Source organism: Bombina bombina, chromosome 5 (genome assembly GCF_027579735.1).
Source record: "Bombina bombina isolate aBomBom1 chromosome 5, aBomBom1.pri, whole genome shotgun sequence".
NCBI lineage: Eukaryota > Metazoa > Chordata > Amphibia > Anura > Bombinatoridae > Bombina > Bombina bombina.
In genome coordinates this window covers 1,073,061,386-1,073,080,411 of record NC_069503.1, presented here as the reverse complement: position 1 = coordinate 1,073,080,411, position 19,026 = coordinate 1,073,061,386, and the positions used below count along the sequence as shown (strand labels likewise).

The 19,026-nt window shown below is 38.2% G+C and overlaps 1 protein-coding gene across 1 annotated transcript; it reads right to left on the bottom strand.

Annotated features, from left to right (window-relative positions):
* Nucleotides 1-14,186: 14,186 nt before the first annotated feature.
* Nucleotides 14,187-18,710, bottom strand: MYC (MYC proto-oncogene, bHLH transcription factor). The gene is made up of 3 exons (XM_053715350.1): nt 18,494-18,710; nt 16,870-17,573; nt 14,187-16,359 (listed from the first exon to the last, which is right to left on the bottom strand). Exons 2-3 carry the CDS (start codon nt 17,546-17,548, stop codon nt 15,761-15,763), a joined length of 1,278 nt encoding a protein of 425 aa, XP_053571325.1. The 5' UTR covers nt 17,549-17,573; nt 18,494-18,710; the 3' UTR covers nt 14,187-15,760.
* Between the last annotated feature and the right edge of the window lie 316 nt (nt 18,711-19,026).

Sequence of the window (19,026 nt, the reverse complement as noted above, 5' to 3'; positions counted from 1 at the left end):
TTGAATCAGCCAATCAGATTCAAGTTCAATCCGATTGGCTGATCCAATCAGCCAATCAGATTGAGCTCGCATTCTATTGGCTGATCGGAACAGCCAATAGAATGCGAGCTCAATCTGATTGGCTGATTGGATCAGCCAATCGGATTGAACTTGAATCTGATTGGCTGATTCAATCAGCCAATCAGATTTTTCTAACTTAATTCCGATTGGCTGATAGAATCCTATCAGCCAATCGGAATTCGGCGGACGCCATCTTGGATGACGTCATTTAAAGGTACCTCATTCGTAGTACAGCAGTCGGCCGGGATGGATGCTCCGCGGCGGCGGAGCGAAGAAAGAAGATTGAAGATGCCGCCGGAAGAATGAAGACTTTGCTGCCGCTTGGAGGAAGACGTCGCCGGAGGAAGAATTCTTCTTTGCCGCTTGGAGGAAGACATCGCCGGAGGAAGAATTCTTCTTTGCCGCTTGGAGGAAGACATCGCCCGGATGGGATCAGGAGTTCGGCCCGGTGTGGTGAAGACAAGGTAGGGAGATCTTCAGGGGGGTAGTGTTAGGCTTTTTTAAGGGGGGTTTGGGTGGTTTTAGAATAGGGGTATGTGGGTGGTGGGTTGTAATGGGGGAGGGATTGTATTTGTTGTATGCAAAAGAGCTGAATTCTTTGGGGCATGCCCCACAAAAGGCCCTTTTAAGGGCTGGTAAGGTAAAGAGCTTTGAAATTTGTTTAATTTAGAATAGGGCAGGGAATTTTTTTTATTTTGGGGGTTTATTATTTTATTAGGGGGCTTAGAATAGGTGTAATTAGCTTAAACATCTTGTAATCTTTTTTTATTTTTTGTAATTTAGTGTTTGTTTTTTTGTAATTTAGTTTAGTTAATTTAATTGTATTTTTAGATAGATGTTTGTAGTTTATTAAATTTATTGATAGTGTAGGTGTATTTATAACTTAGGTTAGGATTTATTTTACAGGTAATTGGGTAATTATTTTAACTAGGTAGATATTAAATAGTTAATAACTATTTAATATCTATTATACCTAGTTAAAATAATTAACAATTTACCTGTAAAATAAATATTAACCCTAACATAGCTACAATGTAATTATTAATTATATTGTAGCTATCTTAGGGTTTATTTTATAGGTAAGTATTTAGATTTAAATAGGAATATTTTAGTTTATAAATGAATTAGATTAATTTAATATAAATTTAGTTAGGGGTGTTAGGGTTAGATAGAGTTAATATAGTTAATATAAATACTATAGTAACTATATTAACTATATTAACCCTAATATAATTAGGGTTAATATAGTTAATATATATAATGTAATACCTATATTAACTATAATATACTTAGGGTTAATATAGATAATATAGCTGGCGGCGGGGTAGGTAGATTAAATTAGGGGTTAATCATTTTAATAGAGATGGCGGCGGTGTAAGGGGCTTACATTAGGGGTTAATAATATTAATATAGCTGGCGGCGGTATAGGGGGATTAGATTAGGGGTTAATAATTTTTATATAGGTGGCGGCGGTGTAAGGGTCAGATTAGGGGATAGATAAGGTAGATGGCGGCGGTTTTAGGGGCTCACAGTAGGGGGTTAGTTTATGTAGATGGCGGCGGGGTCCGGGAGCGGCGGTTTAGGGGTTAATAACTTTATTAGGGATTTCGGGGGGGGGGATCGCGGTTGACAGGTAGATAGACATTGCGCATGCGTTAGGTTTATTTTAGAAGATCGCGGTTGACAGGGAGATAGACATTGCGCATGCGTTAGGTGTTAGGTTTATTTTCTAGTTAGTTTAGGGAGTTACGGGGCTCCAATAGTCAGCGTAAGGCTTCTTACGGCTGCTTTTTGTGGCGAGGTGAAAATGGAGTAAGTTTTCTCCATTTTCGCCACGTAAGTCCTTACGCTGCATATTGGATACCAAACTGCGCTGGTTTGGTATACCTGCCTATGGCCCAAAAAACTACGGGCGACGGCAGAAATATACGCGCGTAACTTCTAGGTTACGCCGTATATAGGATACCAAATCAGCGTAAATATTGGCGTCGCCGGCTTTTGCGGGCGACGATTTATATCGGATCGACCCCTTGAGCGCTAAGCTGATGGAGCTCAGAAATAATGGACTTTTTGGTTAAGATATTTGACATAAACCTTTTATGTTTTTGAATGTACAATCACAAGAGATAATGAATTGCATTAAAACAGAAAGTGGTATTTTGGATTATACACTCATAACTGAACACTTGTAATACGATCACAATGAACGTGCTACTAACGCTTCCCATTGAAAGTATATTGCGTGCTATATAAGTATCAGGTGCTTTTAAAAACAGTTTAAGCACCAACTTGTAATAACCTATCATGCATTATTGAAAATGCATCATGATCTCCACTTGTTAGCTGGCCCTATGCATTTATTGTAACTTATTAAAAATGTACATTATAAAATTATTTAAAAAAAATCTTTGTACATAATTGCCCCCATTCCAATCCATTAGATTTTGTGAAAATGTAAAAATGTAATATGTGTTGATGGATCTGAATGTCATTTCATAAAAAAAATGTAAAAACCAGTTCACAAAGCTGGAATAGATCACAGTGCTAGTTCTGGGTAAACTTGACGGGGGTTCTGTAGCCACTATTTCATGAATCATTAAAGGGACATTCAATTCAAATTTAAACTTTCATGATTCAGATAGAGCAGCCATTTTAAACAACTTAGCAATTTACTTCCCTTAACAAAAATATACGTATATTCTGTTATCAAAACAGAATATACGTATATGCATTTGTGATTGGCTGATGGCCGTCACATGATACAGGAGTGGAAATAAACATAACTTTGAAATGTGTCAGAAAAAAAACTACTACTCATTTGAAGTTCAGACTAAGTGATATTGCATTGTCTTTTTATCGCACGTTTGTTGATTATGCAAATCTACTGTATTTACTGGTCCTTTACAGGCTTAGCACTGCATGGGTTAAAGGGACTCAAAATACTAGATAGTATTCTAGTTGTAAATCTGACAAGTGGTGGTTACATTACCCCCTAATATCTACCAACTAGAATATAATCTTACACAAGGTCTCTTTAATTGGAAAATAATTTGGAAATGGAGCTGGTGTCATATTGGAGTGGAGATGACACAATACAATGTCACTAACTGTTTGTAGAAGCAGAAGCTTATGATATTTTACCCATAGTTAGGTTGTTTTGTTTTTCCCACCAATCCTGTAACTACTCTCTTGATCTTTTTTTCCTGACATCTGCACAGTTCTTTATGACACGCACGGTCTGTAAGTGCATTATTTATTTAGAAGCACATGTGCAATTTCCCTAGTGCCCTAGTACACTCCCAGCCATTGCAATCAATATGCTGAGCTTGATAACTGCTGTTTGCTACCACAGTGCATTTTCTCCTTCCATTTAGCAGTTAAAAGCTGCTGAGCTTTCAATTTACAGTGGTGCCCCTTGTTCTATCGTTCCTCTGGAGGTTGTCACAGTGATTAGATGGTCACTAATTATGCCGAGCATTGTGTCTCACTTCTAGCTGATCTGTGCACCCATAGCACAGGGTAAAAAAGGTGCAATGTAGACACTAATTATTATCATGTCTCAAACATATGGCAGTTGTCTGTTCCCACCCTTGAGATCAAACCTCTCGCATTGTCACTGTCCTTTAAACAAAAGGCAAGATTACACTTGTGTTTGGGTCTCTATTTAGAGGGACTTTAATGCTATTTAGGTACTTGCTCAGTCTTGCCAGCTTACTGCAACTCCTTATTAACTAGTGGGAAGTAAATTAAAAGGATATTAATGTTGATTTTGATTTATGCATCAAAAAATGAGTCACGGCAAAGCAAAAAGAAAAAAAAAACTAAACAAAATGCTGAATGCTTTTAGTTAGAGGCACAGAAATCTAGTTCTCAAAAAAATTATGTATAAAAAGAGAAGATAATTATAAAAAAACTAATAATAAAAAAGATAACACTATATATGCAGCTATCTTACAACAAAAGAAAAAAAAAAAGAAAACCACTTTATAAATTAAAGACAGCACATAAATTAAGATTTTATTTAAATTAAAGGGATAGTCTACTTGATTTGTTTAAAAAATATAGATACACCTTTAAACCCATTCCCCAGCTTTGCATAACCAACATTGTTTTATTAATATAGTTTATAGCCTCCAGGTTTGCCTGTTTCAAGCCCCTGCAGACTGCCCCTTATCTTAGTGCATTTATTTGCTTTTTAAATTGTGCACAACAACCAAACAGTGCTAGTTCATGTGGGCCATGTAGATAAGATTGTTCTCACTCCCATGGAGAATGAAAATAGTTATAGAAGAACCGGCACTGATTGGCTGCAATGAAAGAGTGTAAAAAGCACTGAGATAAGGGGCAGTCTACAGGGGCTTAGATACAGGTAATCATAGAGGCTAAAAAAAAAGATGTTTATTAATATAAAAGTGTTTTTTGCAAAACTAAGGAATGGGTAATAAAGGAATTATCTATCTTTTTATCCCCCCCTCTTAAAATAAAGTTTCAGAGCCACGCCCCTTCCTCAGGTGGTTACTGTTTGGCCAGACAGAGACATAATCCTTTATGTTTTTTTAAGGCAAGTATAACTTTTTATTTTATTTGAATCTTGTTATATGTTTATTTTTTATATTTAAGATTTATTAACTATTTATGTGCTGTCTCAAAAGATATATGCATGCAAGAATGATGTCTTAAAAGCATTTTTAACTATAATTTTGCGTTTAAAATATGCTTTTCTTCTGTTATGTGTGATCAGTCCACGGGTCATCATTACTTCTGGGATATAACTCCTCCCCAACAGGAAATGCAAGAGGATTCACCCAGCAGAGCTGCATATAGCTCCTCCCCTCTACGTCAGTCCCAGTCATTCTCTTGCACCCAACGACAGTCGGACAACATCACGACTGTAGCTTACATCAACCATCAAGGAGGGACAAGAAGCTCCCTAGCAATGATGGAAGTATCAAAGATAATTCGCTGGGCAGAGTCTCACTCTTGCCACCTGTCAGCAATCCACATCCCGGGAGTGGAGAACTGGGAGGCGGATTTCTTGAGTCGCCAGACTTTTCATCCGGGGGAGTGGGAACTTCATCCGGAGGTCTTTGCCCAAATACTTCGAAGTTGGGGCAAACCAGAGATAGATCTCATGGCGTCTCGCCAGAACGCCAAACTTCCTCGCTACGGGTCCAGATCCAGGGATCCGGGAGCGGTTCTGATAGATGCTTTGACAGCACCTTGGAACTTCGGGATGGCCTATGTGTTTCCACCCTTCCCGCTGCTTCCTCGATTGATTGCCAAAATCAAACAGGAGAGAGCATCAGTGATTCTAATAGCGCCTGCATGGCCACGCAGGACTTGGTATGCAGATCTAGTGGACATGTCATCCTGTCCGCCTTGGTCTCTACCTCTAAGACAGGACCTTCTGATACAGGGTCCGTTCAAACATCAAAATCTAACTTCTCTGAAGCTGACTGCTTGGAAATTGAACGCTTGATTTTATCAAAACGTGGTTTTTCTGAGTCGGTTATTGATACCCTGATACAGGCTAGGAAGCCTGTTACCAGAAGGATTTACCATAAAATATGGCGTAAATACCTATACTGGTGCGAATCCAAAGGTTACTCCTGGAGTAAGGTTAGGATCGCTAGGATATTGTCTTTTCTACAAGAAGGTTTAGAAAAGGGTTTATCAGCTAGTTCATTAAAGGGACAGATTTCAGCTCTGTCCATCTTGTTGCACAGGCGTCTGTCAGAAAATCCAGACGTCCAGGCTTTTTGTCAGGCTTTAGCTAGGATCAAGCCTGTGTTTAAAGCTGTTGCTCCGCCATGGAGTTTAAATTTAGTTCTTAACGTTTTACAGGGTGTTCCGTTTGAACCCCTTCATTCCATTGATATAAAATTGTTATCTTGGAAAGTTCTGTTTTTAATGGCTATTTCCTCGGCTCGAAGAGTCTCTGAGTTATCAGCCTTACATTGTGATTCTCCTTATCTGATTTTTCACTCAGACAAGGTAGTTCTGCGTACTAAACCTGGGTTCTTACCTAAGGTAGTCACTAACAGGAACATCAATCAAGAGATTGTTGTTCCATCCTTGTGCCCAAATCCTTCTTCAAAGAAGGAACGTCTTCTACACAATCTGGATGTAGTTCGTGCCCTCAAGTTCTACTTGCAGGCAACTAAAGATTTTCGCCAAACTTCTTCCCTGTTTGTCGTTTATTCTGGACAGAGGAGAGGTCAAAAAGCTTCTGCTACCTCTCTCTCTTTTTGGCTTCGTAGCATAATACGTTTAGCCTATGAGACTGCTGGACAGCAGCCTCCTGAAAGAATTACAGCTCACTCCACTAGAGCTGTAGCTTCCACTTGGGCCTTTAAGAATGAGGCCTCTGTTGAACAGATTTGCAAGGCTGCAACTTGGTCTTCGCTTCATACTTTTTCCAAATTTTACAAATTTGATACTTTTGCTTCTTCGGAGGCTATTTTTGGGAGAAAGGTTCTTCAGGCAGTGGTTCCTTCTGTATAATGAGCCTGCCTATCCCTCCCGTCATCCGTGTACTTTTGCTTTGGTATTGGTATCCCAGAAGTAATGATGACCCGTGGACTGATCACACATAACAGAAGAAAACATAATTTATGCTTACCTGATAAATTCCTTTCTTCTGTTGTGTGATCAGTCCACGGCCCGCCCTGTTTTTAAGGCAGGTAAATATCTTTTAAATTATACTCCAGTCACCACTTCACCCTTGGTTACTCCTTTCTCGTTGATTCTTGGTCGAATGACTGGGACTGACGTAGAGGGGAGGAGCTATATGCAGCTCTGCTGGGTGAATCCTCTTGCATTTCCTGTTGGGGAGGAGTTATATCCCAGAAGTAATGATGACCCGTGGACTGATCACACAACAGAAGAAAGGAATTTATCAGGTAAGCATAAATTATGTTTTTTTTGTTGAGGGTCCTGGACACACCCCTTTAAAAGCCTTTTGAATGTTTATCTTACTTCCTTTGCTGTGACAATTTAGGGACAGCTATAAATAAGCATCATTCAACCAATCACTGCGCATAGTGGTGACATCATTCTGCATTCCCCTGAATGCACTCCAGACAAAATAAATAATGAAAATGTATTAGAACGTTTTTCTATGCATGCTTATAAAAAAAAAGTTAAAATGAAAGTTTCATGATTCAGATAAAGCGAAAAAAGTAAAAAAACCCTGAACTTTCCAACATGCTTCCATTATCAAAACGTGCACATTGTTTTTATATGCACGCTTTCTGAGGCTCTGGTTCCTACTGAGCATGTGCAAAATCGCAACAGTATATAAAAATTTGCATTTTGTGATTGGTTGACTGCTGTCACATAATACAGAGGGAGGGAAAATTGGTTAATCTTTGAAATTAGTCAGGACTAATTCTACTGGTCATTTCAAATTCAAAGTGAGTGCTATAATACAGTGGCTTAATTAAACAAAACCCTCAGTTGTCATTGGTTCTAAACCATATAATTCAGAGCATAAAATAAGCACTTTTATGGTTGAGCAACTCCCCTTCGTACTAATGACACATAACTCTAACTTTCACATGACACTGCTCAGTGTTTCATGGAACAAGAAAAGTAATTGTGATAACATGACATTCTTCAGATTGCATTCTTATATATGTGAGCACTTTGCATATTACAGAACAATTCATCCAAGTGACTTCCTAAAATGCTTAGAATTACAGATCAAAGTAGTTTATACAGCACTAATCATGAAATGCGCTCCCATACTCCAAAATGTATAAAATCAAACTACATAAACAACGTAGGTGCAGAATGTAATCCCACAGGTTACAGGTTCATATATAAGCCCTGCATGCAAATCTACTCACCCAATGAATACACCATTAATGTTCTATGCAAGTTTATATTGCCAACGATAAAACGGGTCCGAAAAGCATGGTGTGAACTATTTACAGCTTCCATATTGCTGTACATTTACATATTTCCTCATATAAACTACACACAAATTTAGAGCTAGATTACAAGTGGCGTAGTGTGTGTGTGTGTATATATATATATATATATATATATATATATATATATATATATATATATATTCATAAATCGCAAAAACTCTGCGAGAGTTAAACTTTTTGCACTAGTTGAGTTGCGTTTTGTATTACAAGTTCCAAAAAAATGTATTTTGCGCAAGCAGCAAGCCGAATAGTGCAAAAATCCTAACAAATTTTTGCGTGCATATATTCCCCCGTAGAAATCAAAGGAGAAAAAAAAGTAGAAAACCTAACACCCAAATATCGCGCAAACACAATAACATTACATGCATACAAATACTGTATGTATATCTGTTAAAGTATTTTGGCGGTTTTTTTTTCTCTCTCACACCCGAGATCTTTAATCTTTGAGCCCTTTGTGCAATATTTTTTTTTTTTTAAATAATTTTTATCAGACAGTGTTAATGAGTGTAACTGTACTTTAATGTATTTTTGAAGTGTTTTGTGCTACTTTTTTGTTTCAAAAAACAATTAACCACAGCTCTGAGATTGCGGTAAGGATTGAAGCGTAAATGGCGAATGCTTTAGCGCAATCACGATTTCGCTCAACTTGTAAAACCAGCGCAACTTAAAACGCTCACAAAAAGATATCGATTGCAAAAAAAACTTGTGCCTCACTTGTAATCTAGCCCTTAGGCAGTTATTAAGCATATCCTTACCTGATTTTTTATTTAATGTTCAGCAACGTGGTACTTATTAGAAAATTGGTGTCAAATCTTATGTTAATTAGGTTCTCTAACCTGACTGTATAAAGAGTTGTTTTGTCACTCTTCCTTCACCTGTAATCAACTAAGCTGAAACCGACACACAGATAATATTTATACATATTTGCACAATAACTGTAGTACAGCACAGTGATATAATCAGCTGCTTAGTAACTGTGGTTATCTAACCTGTTCTCACCAAGGAAATCCTAAAAATCTGAAAAAAATCTAGGTTGTCAGTGGGTCCTGAGGGCTGGAAATGAAGAAACCTGTTTCTAAAACATATTATACAATATAGTTGCATTGTACATGCAAAATACAGTTAAAAATTAACATGTACAAAACACGGAAGGGGACTGCATTCACAGATCGGACTGGATACATGTCCCATGACTCTGCAACATGCTCAGCCCTGGGTGCTCACTGGCATCACAGGAAGTTGTGCTGTCCCCAGAGTCACAGGCAGTTAACCCCAGACAGGCATGGGTGCAAGGCCCATAGGGAAAATTACAAAACAAATTGATACAACACACAGAGAAAGTCCAGCACTCACAAGCGCTCAGCTAAGATTAAAAGCAAAAATGGAAGGGTTAGTTACCACATTTGGTCAAATAGGACAAGCCCAGGTACCTTATCAAGGTCCCTTCCAAAATCTGGGTCCCTAAAACAGCCACACAATACAAGCTCTCAATCTAACAAACTGGGAACAAGTGAAGGGAGAGTGCAGTCCCCTTCCATGTTTTGTATATGTCTAGGGTGATTACATAAACCAGTGCACCTTTCACTTGTTCCCAGTTTTCTGGATTGAGAGCTTGCATTGTGTGGCTGTTTTATGGACCCAGGTTTTGGAAGGGACCTTGACGAGGTACCTGGGCTTGTCCCATTTGGTCAAATGCAGTAACTAACCCTTCCATTTTTGCTTTTAATCTTAGCTGATAGCTTGTGAGTGCTGGACTTTCTCTGTGTGTTGTATTAATTTGTTTTTTTCCCTATGGGCCTTGCACCCAGGCCTGTCTGGGGTTAACTGCCTGTGACTCTGGGGACAGCACAGCTTCCTGTGAGTGCCAGTGAGCACCTAGGGCTGAGCATGTTGCAGGGTCATGGGATGTGTACCCAGTCCAGTCTGAGAGTGCAGTCCCCTTCCGTGTTTTGTATATGTCTAGGGTGATTACCATAAGCCTGTGCACCCTTCACTTGTTCCCAGTTTGTTGGATTGAGAGCTTGTATTGTGTGGCTGTTTTAGAGTCCCAGGTTTTGGAAGGGACCTTGATCAGATACCTGGGCTTGTCCTATTTGGCCAAATGTGGTAACTAACCCTTCCATTTTTGCTTTTATTCTTAGCGGAGAGCTTGTGAGTCCTGGACTTTCTCTTTGTGTTGTAAAAATTAACGTCACATAACGTTTACAGCAGATCTACCCCACATAGTCCCTGACACGATATGGTGCACACATGCCATACACAGATCCTGTCAGACCTTTCATGAAACATCTCAAACATTTAATTTTTACACAGCAAGCACATTCCACAAAGACATCCACCGCCATTCTACACAATTTTTTACAACAGCCAATACATACTACTCCTTATACCTACGTGTAACACATGGTGAGTAGGGACACATCTGCAGTCTTTACTGTGGTGTTGCAGTTCTTATATAGTTCATTAGTAACCACCTACATAGTATGTTTTAATAGAAAACAAGGCGGCATGCATCCAGTTGCTTCCTGCTACGGTTCTAGCTCTACCTCACTAGAGAGGAAACCATGTTATCAGTAATGGAGATTATGGAGCAGGTTCAGCCAGCCCTCAGTATTTGTTACTTGGAGCCCACAGGTGTTTATCTGAAATGACACAGCTCAACTCTTATGTCAGCTAAGATGCATATCATGCTAGAAACATAACTTTAGCTAGCATCATACCCTTGTGTAGTGATATATTTTGAGGTTTAAAGGACATGTAATCATTATTTGGTAGAAATAATTCTTGACAATTTGTCCTACTTTGCATATATAAAAAGAAAAAAGAGCTCAACCTGGGAATGAACACTGTCTGGCTAAGAAAAGCTAATAAAATACACTGAGATAAGAGGCGGCTTGCAGGGCTCTAGAAACAGATATTTAGAAGTTAAAAAGTATATTAATATAACAATGCTGGTGCATTTTTTAAACAATAAAAAATAAAATAAAGTAGACTTTCTTTAAAATAAGAACTGTTCAAAATGGGGATGTTAAACAGGTATATTGGTAAATAAAAAAGTTACAAAGAAAGACTTTAGTCTTCCATGCTAAACATATTAAGGTCAAGGAAAGGTAACTCGATAGGAATTTAAAAAGGAGAGTAGAAAGCATTTTTCACAATAAACAGCAACACCAGAACAAGGTGTCATGATCTCCAATTGAAGGGCATTAGAAGTAATTTGCAGTAGTACTACTTTACAGCGAGGGTTGAATAACCTTCTAGTCGAGAGTAAAGGATAAATAAGTGCTATAATAGGCTATGGCTTCTGTTCGGTGCACACCTGTCTTATAGGATCTATAGACTTTTAGAGCTGCGTGAGTATGCTATAGTTAAAGGGACACTGAACCCAAATTTTTTCTTTCGTCATTCAGATAGAGCAAGAAATTTTAAGCAACTTTCTAATTTACTCCTATTATCAAATTTTCTTCATTCTCTTGGTATCTTTATTTGAAATGCAAGAATGTAAGTTTAGATGCCGGCCCTTTTTTGGTGAACAACCGGGGTTGTTCTTGCTGATTGGTGGATAAATTGATCAACCAAAAAAAAGCTTAGATACCTTCTTTTTCAAATAAAGATAGCAAGAGAATGAAGAAAATTTGAACGTTGCTTAAAATTGCATGATCTATCTGAATCCTGAAAGAAAAATATTGGGTTCAGTGCCCCTTTAAAGGGACATGGAACACAACATTTTTCTTTCATAATTCAAATAACATCATTTTAAACAACTTTCCTATCAATGTTGCTTCGTTCTCTTAGTATCCTTCATTGATTAACGAGCAACCCACTACTGGGAGCTATGATAAGAGGTAAATATGTGCAGCAGTCACCAATCAGCAGCTAGTCCCTAGCTCATGAGCCTACCTAGGTATACTTTTTTTTTTAGGGGTGGTTTCATGTCCCTTTTAAAGCCTATGGGATATGCAGTCTATTGACCAGCATTGGAGCCAGTAAGTTAATATGCCATTTTGTCAGAGAAGACTTCTATCTAAGGCCCTAGTTAGGTCTTTTAAAGGGATATATATTAGTGCCACATTATTAATAATACTGGGAACAAAACCTTGTATGGGTTGGGGACTGAAAGATGAAAGTACAGTGCTGCAATCAGAAAGGTAATAGTTGTTTGAAATATAGACACAAAATACAAGCCAGACATGGAAACATTAATACTGAGAATTTTTTTTTTTTAAAAGTCTGAATTTTTGTATAATTCTGTATTTTGCAATTCTTTCTTCCAGCTCAAAAACAATAATGCTTGCCCCTTACTATAGAGGAGCATGTACTAAAATTGCTGTGCATACTTTGTGCACAAACTCATTTGCAACTAGCCCTAAATGGGCACAATCAGTGGAGATAAGATATACAAGCAGAACTGGAATTTCAAGTGTATGATTCCTGAACTGTTCTTGATTTGAAAAAGTCTGCATGATGTGCTAACAATTACATTTTAAGTGTATTTTGTAGGCAAATGTTCAGCAATTCGGTGCTTAATAGCTAATAAATAGCATGCATGTTATGCAAGCGATAGTGTTATTTGCTAAGGGATTAATGGTCAGCGCTATATCAGTTCATTTATTAAACCTGTCTGATAACCTAAGGCTAGTACTCGTGACATCCTTACCCGGCAGATGGCTGTGAGATATATATGTAGATATTAGGTACACAAAGTGATGTAACCCAGTGATTTTTAACCTTTTTTTTTTGCCGTGGCACACTTTTTTACATTAAAAAAATCCTGTGGCACACCACCATCCCAAAATTTAAACAAAATCACACATTGTAGCCTAATACAGCATATATATATATATATATATATATATATACACACACACACATACTGTATGTATTGTGCGGTTATGCCATGCCTCCTACAAACTACCCCTGCACTGGGAGTAAAAAACAAGCAAAGTTTAAAAAATATGTCACACTGTTGTCAGTCTGCCGTGGCACACCTGAGGATCTCTCACGGCACACTAGTTGAAAAACACTGATGTAATCCACAAGCATCTGATTGAACTGACAAAATATAATTTCGGCACAAATGTAATTAGTGCTTGTTCTTGTGGTTGTAGGAGTTATAAATTCCCCAATACTAAAATGTTCATATATTTTACTTTGGACAACAGATTTCCTTTAATTTTCAAATAGCAGCTATTGAAAATGGACCCTTTTTTTATACTGTACAATCTACTAGACCACATTTCAGAATCAGATATGATGCTACTAAATTAATGAGCCTTAAACTGTGCTAAAAACAAACAGTATATTAACCACAGCTTTCAGTTTGCTCAATTATTTTATGACGGAAAAAAATTTCCGTCATAAAACAATTGAGCAAACTGAAAGCTCTGACCTTAAAGGGTTAATCCTCACTGGAGGTGTACTGAATGTCAATAAATTTTGCCAGTTAACATATGTAACACTAACCTGGTATTTATTAATCCCACATGTCAGTTTGTGTAACTTTTGGTGTGTTTAGGACATTATATTTTTAGATGGTCTTGTGCTTAAAGGGGACATTAAACACTATGAGATGGTAATCTAAAAATGATAAATTTTAAGAATATATATAAAAAAAAATTGTACAATATACTTTCATAATTTATTTTGTCCCCTTTTAAAATTGTGAGATAATCAGTTAATTTTAGCAATGGAAGTGCTGGACACTGTATATTCCACTCAGTCATTGGCTGCACACTCAGGTTATCTTCTCTGCTGTGGCCAATTTGGAAAAGTTATAAATGTCACTGAAGTTAAAGGCACAGTCTACCATAGAATTGTTATAGTTTTAAAAGATAGATAATCCCTTTATTACCAATTCCCCAGTTTTGCATAACCAACACTGTTATATTAATGTACTTTTTACCTCTGATTACCTTGTATCTAGCAACCTTCTTCCAGCCCCCTGATCACATGACTGACTGTTTATTATCTATTGTCTTAAATGTAGCATTGTGTTGTGCTAAATCTTAAATAACCCCCTGTGCCTGAACAGTGTTATCTATATAGCCCACGTGTACTTTCTGTCTCTTTGTGTTGAAAAGATATTTAAAAAGCATGTGATAAGAGGCAGCCCTCAAAGGCTTAGAAATGAGCATACCTATGTTTAGTTTAAACTAAGAATACCAAGAGGAAAAAAAGCAAATTTGATGATTAAAGTAAATTGGAAAGTTTATTAAAATGAAAAGTCCTATCTGAATAATGAAAGTTTAATTTATACTTGACTGTCCCTTTAAATTGCAGCTTCCACTGTTTTAGAGACACTAAAACTACTTATTTTAATATTTAAACCACCAATGAAACAAATAAAATCTACCCCTTATTCTCAGACTAATCGTTTTATTATTGTAATCATTCTAGCTCACATTTATTGTTTGTCCCTTTAAAGGGACATTAAACACAAAGAAAATGTATTTCATGATTCAGACAGCGCATACAAATTTAAACTTCTTTCCAATTTACTAGCCGACCAGTTGCAGATTGGTGGCTGCGCATATATACCTCTTATTGTCTTAACCAATATGTTCAGCTAGCTTTAAGTAGTGCATTGCTACTTCAATAAACTATATCAAGAGAAAACAAAATTGGTAATAGAGCACACACTTAAATCTGAATCATTAAAGAAGAGTCGTTTCATAAGTCAACATTGTAGCTTTCATACTGCGTTTTTGGTAGCCGTGGTGGAAGTCCATCAGATTGTGTTCCTTGTTGCAGAGATTATATAAACACCTATGAAGGGGGGGAGGGTGGACAGTAACTTGAAAAAAAAAAAACCTTCCTATTTGGAGAAATGTCCCTAGGGATGTTCTGCACCAACACATTTCCTAGTCATTTATTATGAGTTTAAGAGGTTTTAGGATAAAGAAAAGTTTTACTTTAGTTCTAGATCATATTCAAGCATTGAACAAGACAAGACTTTTTTTTTAAGTTTTATTTTCTGAAGCTTATTCCAAACAGCTTGTTATTACCACACCTTAGGACATTTCCCAATATGGAAAATTTTGGATAAGCAAAGAAGTTTGGTAATACAAGGATGAAGTTTCAGACCAGCATGTTATAATATCATTTAACTTCAATATAGAAACAGGAATTCAATTAGCAACTAACAATTCCCATCAACAAAAAGGGACAGGTACTATATACTGTATTGAAGGACCTAACTGACTTGAAAGGTTTAACAAGAGTGAATTTATAACAAGTCACATGTTGGTAATTTTTTTTTTTATATATATCAGATCTTCAGAATTTGAGATGACAAAATTAGAAAAATATATCAACTAATGACAACTTTAATACAATTAATATTTTAAATAAAAAAAACCATTGTTAAATGCATCATGGCAACAGACAAGGTGAAAATTGTTTCATTCTGTTGCCATGATTGTTAGAAAAGTGAATACAATTTCTATAAAGATTTATTAAAGATATTACACAAGAAAGACTGTATATACTTTAGCTATTTAGAACAAAAACTTCAAGAGTTTGTTTATAAGAAAAATAAACGTTTTAAATACAAAGATTTGTAAAACAAAAAAGGAATTGGCAAAAAAAAAAAAGTCCCATCATCCCGTATTTCCCAAAGTACTGAGGCAGTTTAAGGTGCTGGCAAAATCTGTTGAGACCATGCCAAGGTTGTGTAGTTTTTGAATCCTTGCATGCAACAATGTCATTTTATAGGTCTCCAACATGAGACAACAGTCATATTAGTCTTTTGGATAATTTCTAACTTAAATACCAAAGTTCCTTAGCTGATTAAGTTTTTGTTTTAATTGTTCTTTTTTAATTCTCAATTGATCTGCTTCTCTTAAAAGCCTTCGCTCATCTTCCTGCATTGAAATAACAAATTCTGTTGCTTTTTTAAGGATTACAACTTTTGGTGCTTTCTCATTGCTTGCTACTTCTGGTATCTGGTCACGAAGGGCAAAGAAACTTAACTTAAGCTCGTTTCTTCTTTGCCTTTCCAAAACATTGTGTGTCCTTCTCTTGTCATTTTCTTCTGAGTCCGATGTCCTCGGGCTTGTACACTTACGGTTGTTGCTGATCTGTTTAAGTACCCTAGTGTTGCTTTCTAACTTTGCCCTTTTTGAAGAAGGGTAGTCCACTTTGGTAGAGGGAGGTGCAGCATAATTGTGTTGATGAATGGGTACATGACACCTCTTCATAACTAGTGGGCTGTGGTGAGGTCGGGATTGCTGTGAATGAGTGCTTGATTCGTTTCTCTTTGATGCAGTTTGTCTTTTCTCTACAGTGACAACATCAATTTCTTCTTCATCCTCTTCTTCATCATCATCATCTTCATCCTCATCATCTGGTTCATCATCTTGTTCTGTTAAAATAAGTGACAGGTATTAGACATTTGTCCATAAAGAACTCATCTATCCTTGCAAACTCATATCTAGGCATGCAGCAGCTTAGTGAATGAAAAGCCATTTCAACTTGACAGTAAAACATTTTTTCCATTCAGTTCCTTGACTGCTCTGCTGCTAGTCTCACACTGCAGTAATGAATTCTTTTCATGCTTTCTAAGAATGGAGTGAATTTGCAGTACAATCACTCCTTGACACTTTCACTGGCAGAGAGCCCCACCCACTACTGCAATGCTGTAGATCGCATTCCTCAAACCGTTTATGCACAACTTTCTAACAGTTAGGACATACTTCTAGAGTAGATAAGCTGCTAGCATATGCACAGTAAGACTAAACTGATATTTAAATGGTAGTTTGTAACGGATTAAAACCTTGCTCAGACAATAGGTTAAGATAAGTCATTGGATACCACTAGGCACATGTAATCTGCTCTAACAAGGCAAGCATATGTAATTCTCAGAAGTACTCACCAGAGTCACTGCTATTGCTGTTACTGCTGATGGGTGGTGTATCCATGCTCAAGTCTTTGACCAGGCGGGGTGGGTTGGCTTTTGAGATTGTCTCACTGAGTGGGTATGGAAAAACCACAGATGGGTCAATACAGTCAGAACTAGGGTCCTGCAAGTAGCTGTGATTGGACCTTACTGGACTCATGCTCCCATGGCAAGAGGGAGTCTTCTGCAGGATCTGTTGCTGAGGCTGGTTCTGGGAAGATAAAGAGCCCTCCTTCCTGGAAGCCTGGTAAGATGCCAGCTTTTCAGAGACCACTTTCTCCAACTTGGCTGCTGCAGAGAAGCCACTCCACATACAATCCTGGATAATTATTGACTTGACCAAGGTCTCATCATCAGGCTCACATATAAAGCTCTGATTCACCATATCTCCTCCTAGGAACTCTGTGACCATCTCTAACCGGTCTGCATGGGATGGAAAAAGGCTGGAAAGACTGGATCTGCGACTGGGAGAAAGTGGTGGGGTGGGCAAGAGCTCAAACTTCTTCCAGATGTCCTCACTGGGGGCAGGAGGCTGTAATCTACTGTGCTGCTGCTGGTAGAAATTCTCTTCTTCCTCCTCAAAGTAGAAATACGGCTGCATTGAGTCGTATTCATAGTCATAGTTCCGACTCTGGAAAGTTGAATTGAGAGGCATTGTCTCTGCTTACTCTCCCAGATGTCTGAAAAAAATAAAAACATAGCATTAGTTAGTATCTTACATCCTACAGGATAAAAAAACAAAGCTTAAAGCAGAATGACAGGGTGCAGCAAAATTCTCCACCCATAAAGGATGAGGATGGATTTCTAAAGAGAATTATATTTGTGTCAGACCCACCTTCTTAACCCCATAGAGATACGTGCTGCAAAATACTGCAAAACCCTCTGCAAAGGGTTAAATATCTCACTGCAAAAGTGCTTTAAATAGAATCTGACAGATGTGCGATACAAAGTCACCAACCTGCAACTAAAGGGGGTGAAACCTATGAAACAGCCCCCCATTTCCCCCTCCTAGCTCTGTGTCACAGCATTTAACTTCATTTCCAATCAAATCCCTCCCAGAAAAATGCCGGCACTGAAGCAAAGCTTTTACACATAGGGAGAAGAGACATGCTGCTGCCCGGCACATATGGGTCTGGGGTGGGGGATACGGAGCCAACAGGGTCGGCAAATACAATCTCCTTAGCTTAGAACGACCCCTTAAACTGTCAGCTCCCACTACGGAACAATGACAGAATATTCATTACTCTGCTGCGCAACAATACTCTGCAGTCAGCTGGAAACTAAAGTGCTAAATAAGAAGTATTTACATGAAATAAGGCACAAGGCAGTGCATATTATATAAAGAGCCTCTCTGAATGCGGTGAATAAGGAAACAAAGCTGTGCTAAATTATAAACTGAACACTAATACCCTTTACTATTTCACCAAACGCACATATGAAAAACAATCTGTCAGATACAGAATGAAGACGCCAGTGTAAAACAAACTCCAGCTTACTAAAGCAAATAAAAGGCGATTCTTGGTAGAAAGATATGTGAGGGAGATGTCATTTCCAGCACAGAGCTGCTAAACCCACACCCTCGGCTCATACTGCTGCTTACCCGAGCAATCCGTGGGGAGTAATAGATATCCTGCTGTTGGGATAAGTAATGAGCGTTTATCCACAGAGTCCGGCTATACAGAGGATCCCAGGTATATAGAGGTTGTCCGGCTACAACAAGCAGCCGTATCCAGTGTAGTGTTATAGGTCCACAACGCCCGTACCCTCCCAGCCCCCAGAGCCAGCCTGTACTATATACTACGAGTGTTCCGGCCAATTCTCTGCACACAAAGTCTCGCAGGGGTCCGTGTCGCTGCCTTATATAGCCTTAAGCCGGCTAGACTCCCGCCAAATTTACCCGCAGCGCCCGCCCACACAAGCACCGCCTCTGTAAAGGGTTAGGTCCCCTCCGTGTGTGGCGCTGCCTTAACCCAGGGGCGGGGACTAAGCGCTGGGCAGGGCCGTCCTTCTGTGACTGTACTAGCCGCTCTGTGTGAGGGAGGAGCCGGAGGCTTTAACTCATTCACTACAAATAGTGGAGGAAGTAAACATATAGTAAAAAGTGACATTAGCAGAGAGAGAGGGCGAGGCTGC

What these genes read in the sequence shown, in the direction of transcription:
- MYC (XM_053715350.1), bottom strand. Translation starts at nt 17,548, where the DNA reads ATGCCTCTCAATTCAACTTTCCAGAGTCGGAACTATGACTATGAATAC. An exon ending in CAGCAATAGCAGTGACTCTG is followed by an intron (nt 16,360 to 16,869) that starts GTGAGTACTTCT and finishes TTATTTTAACAG; the next exon opens with AACAAGATGATGAACCAGAT.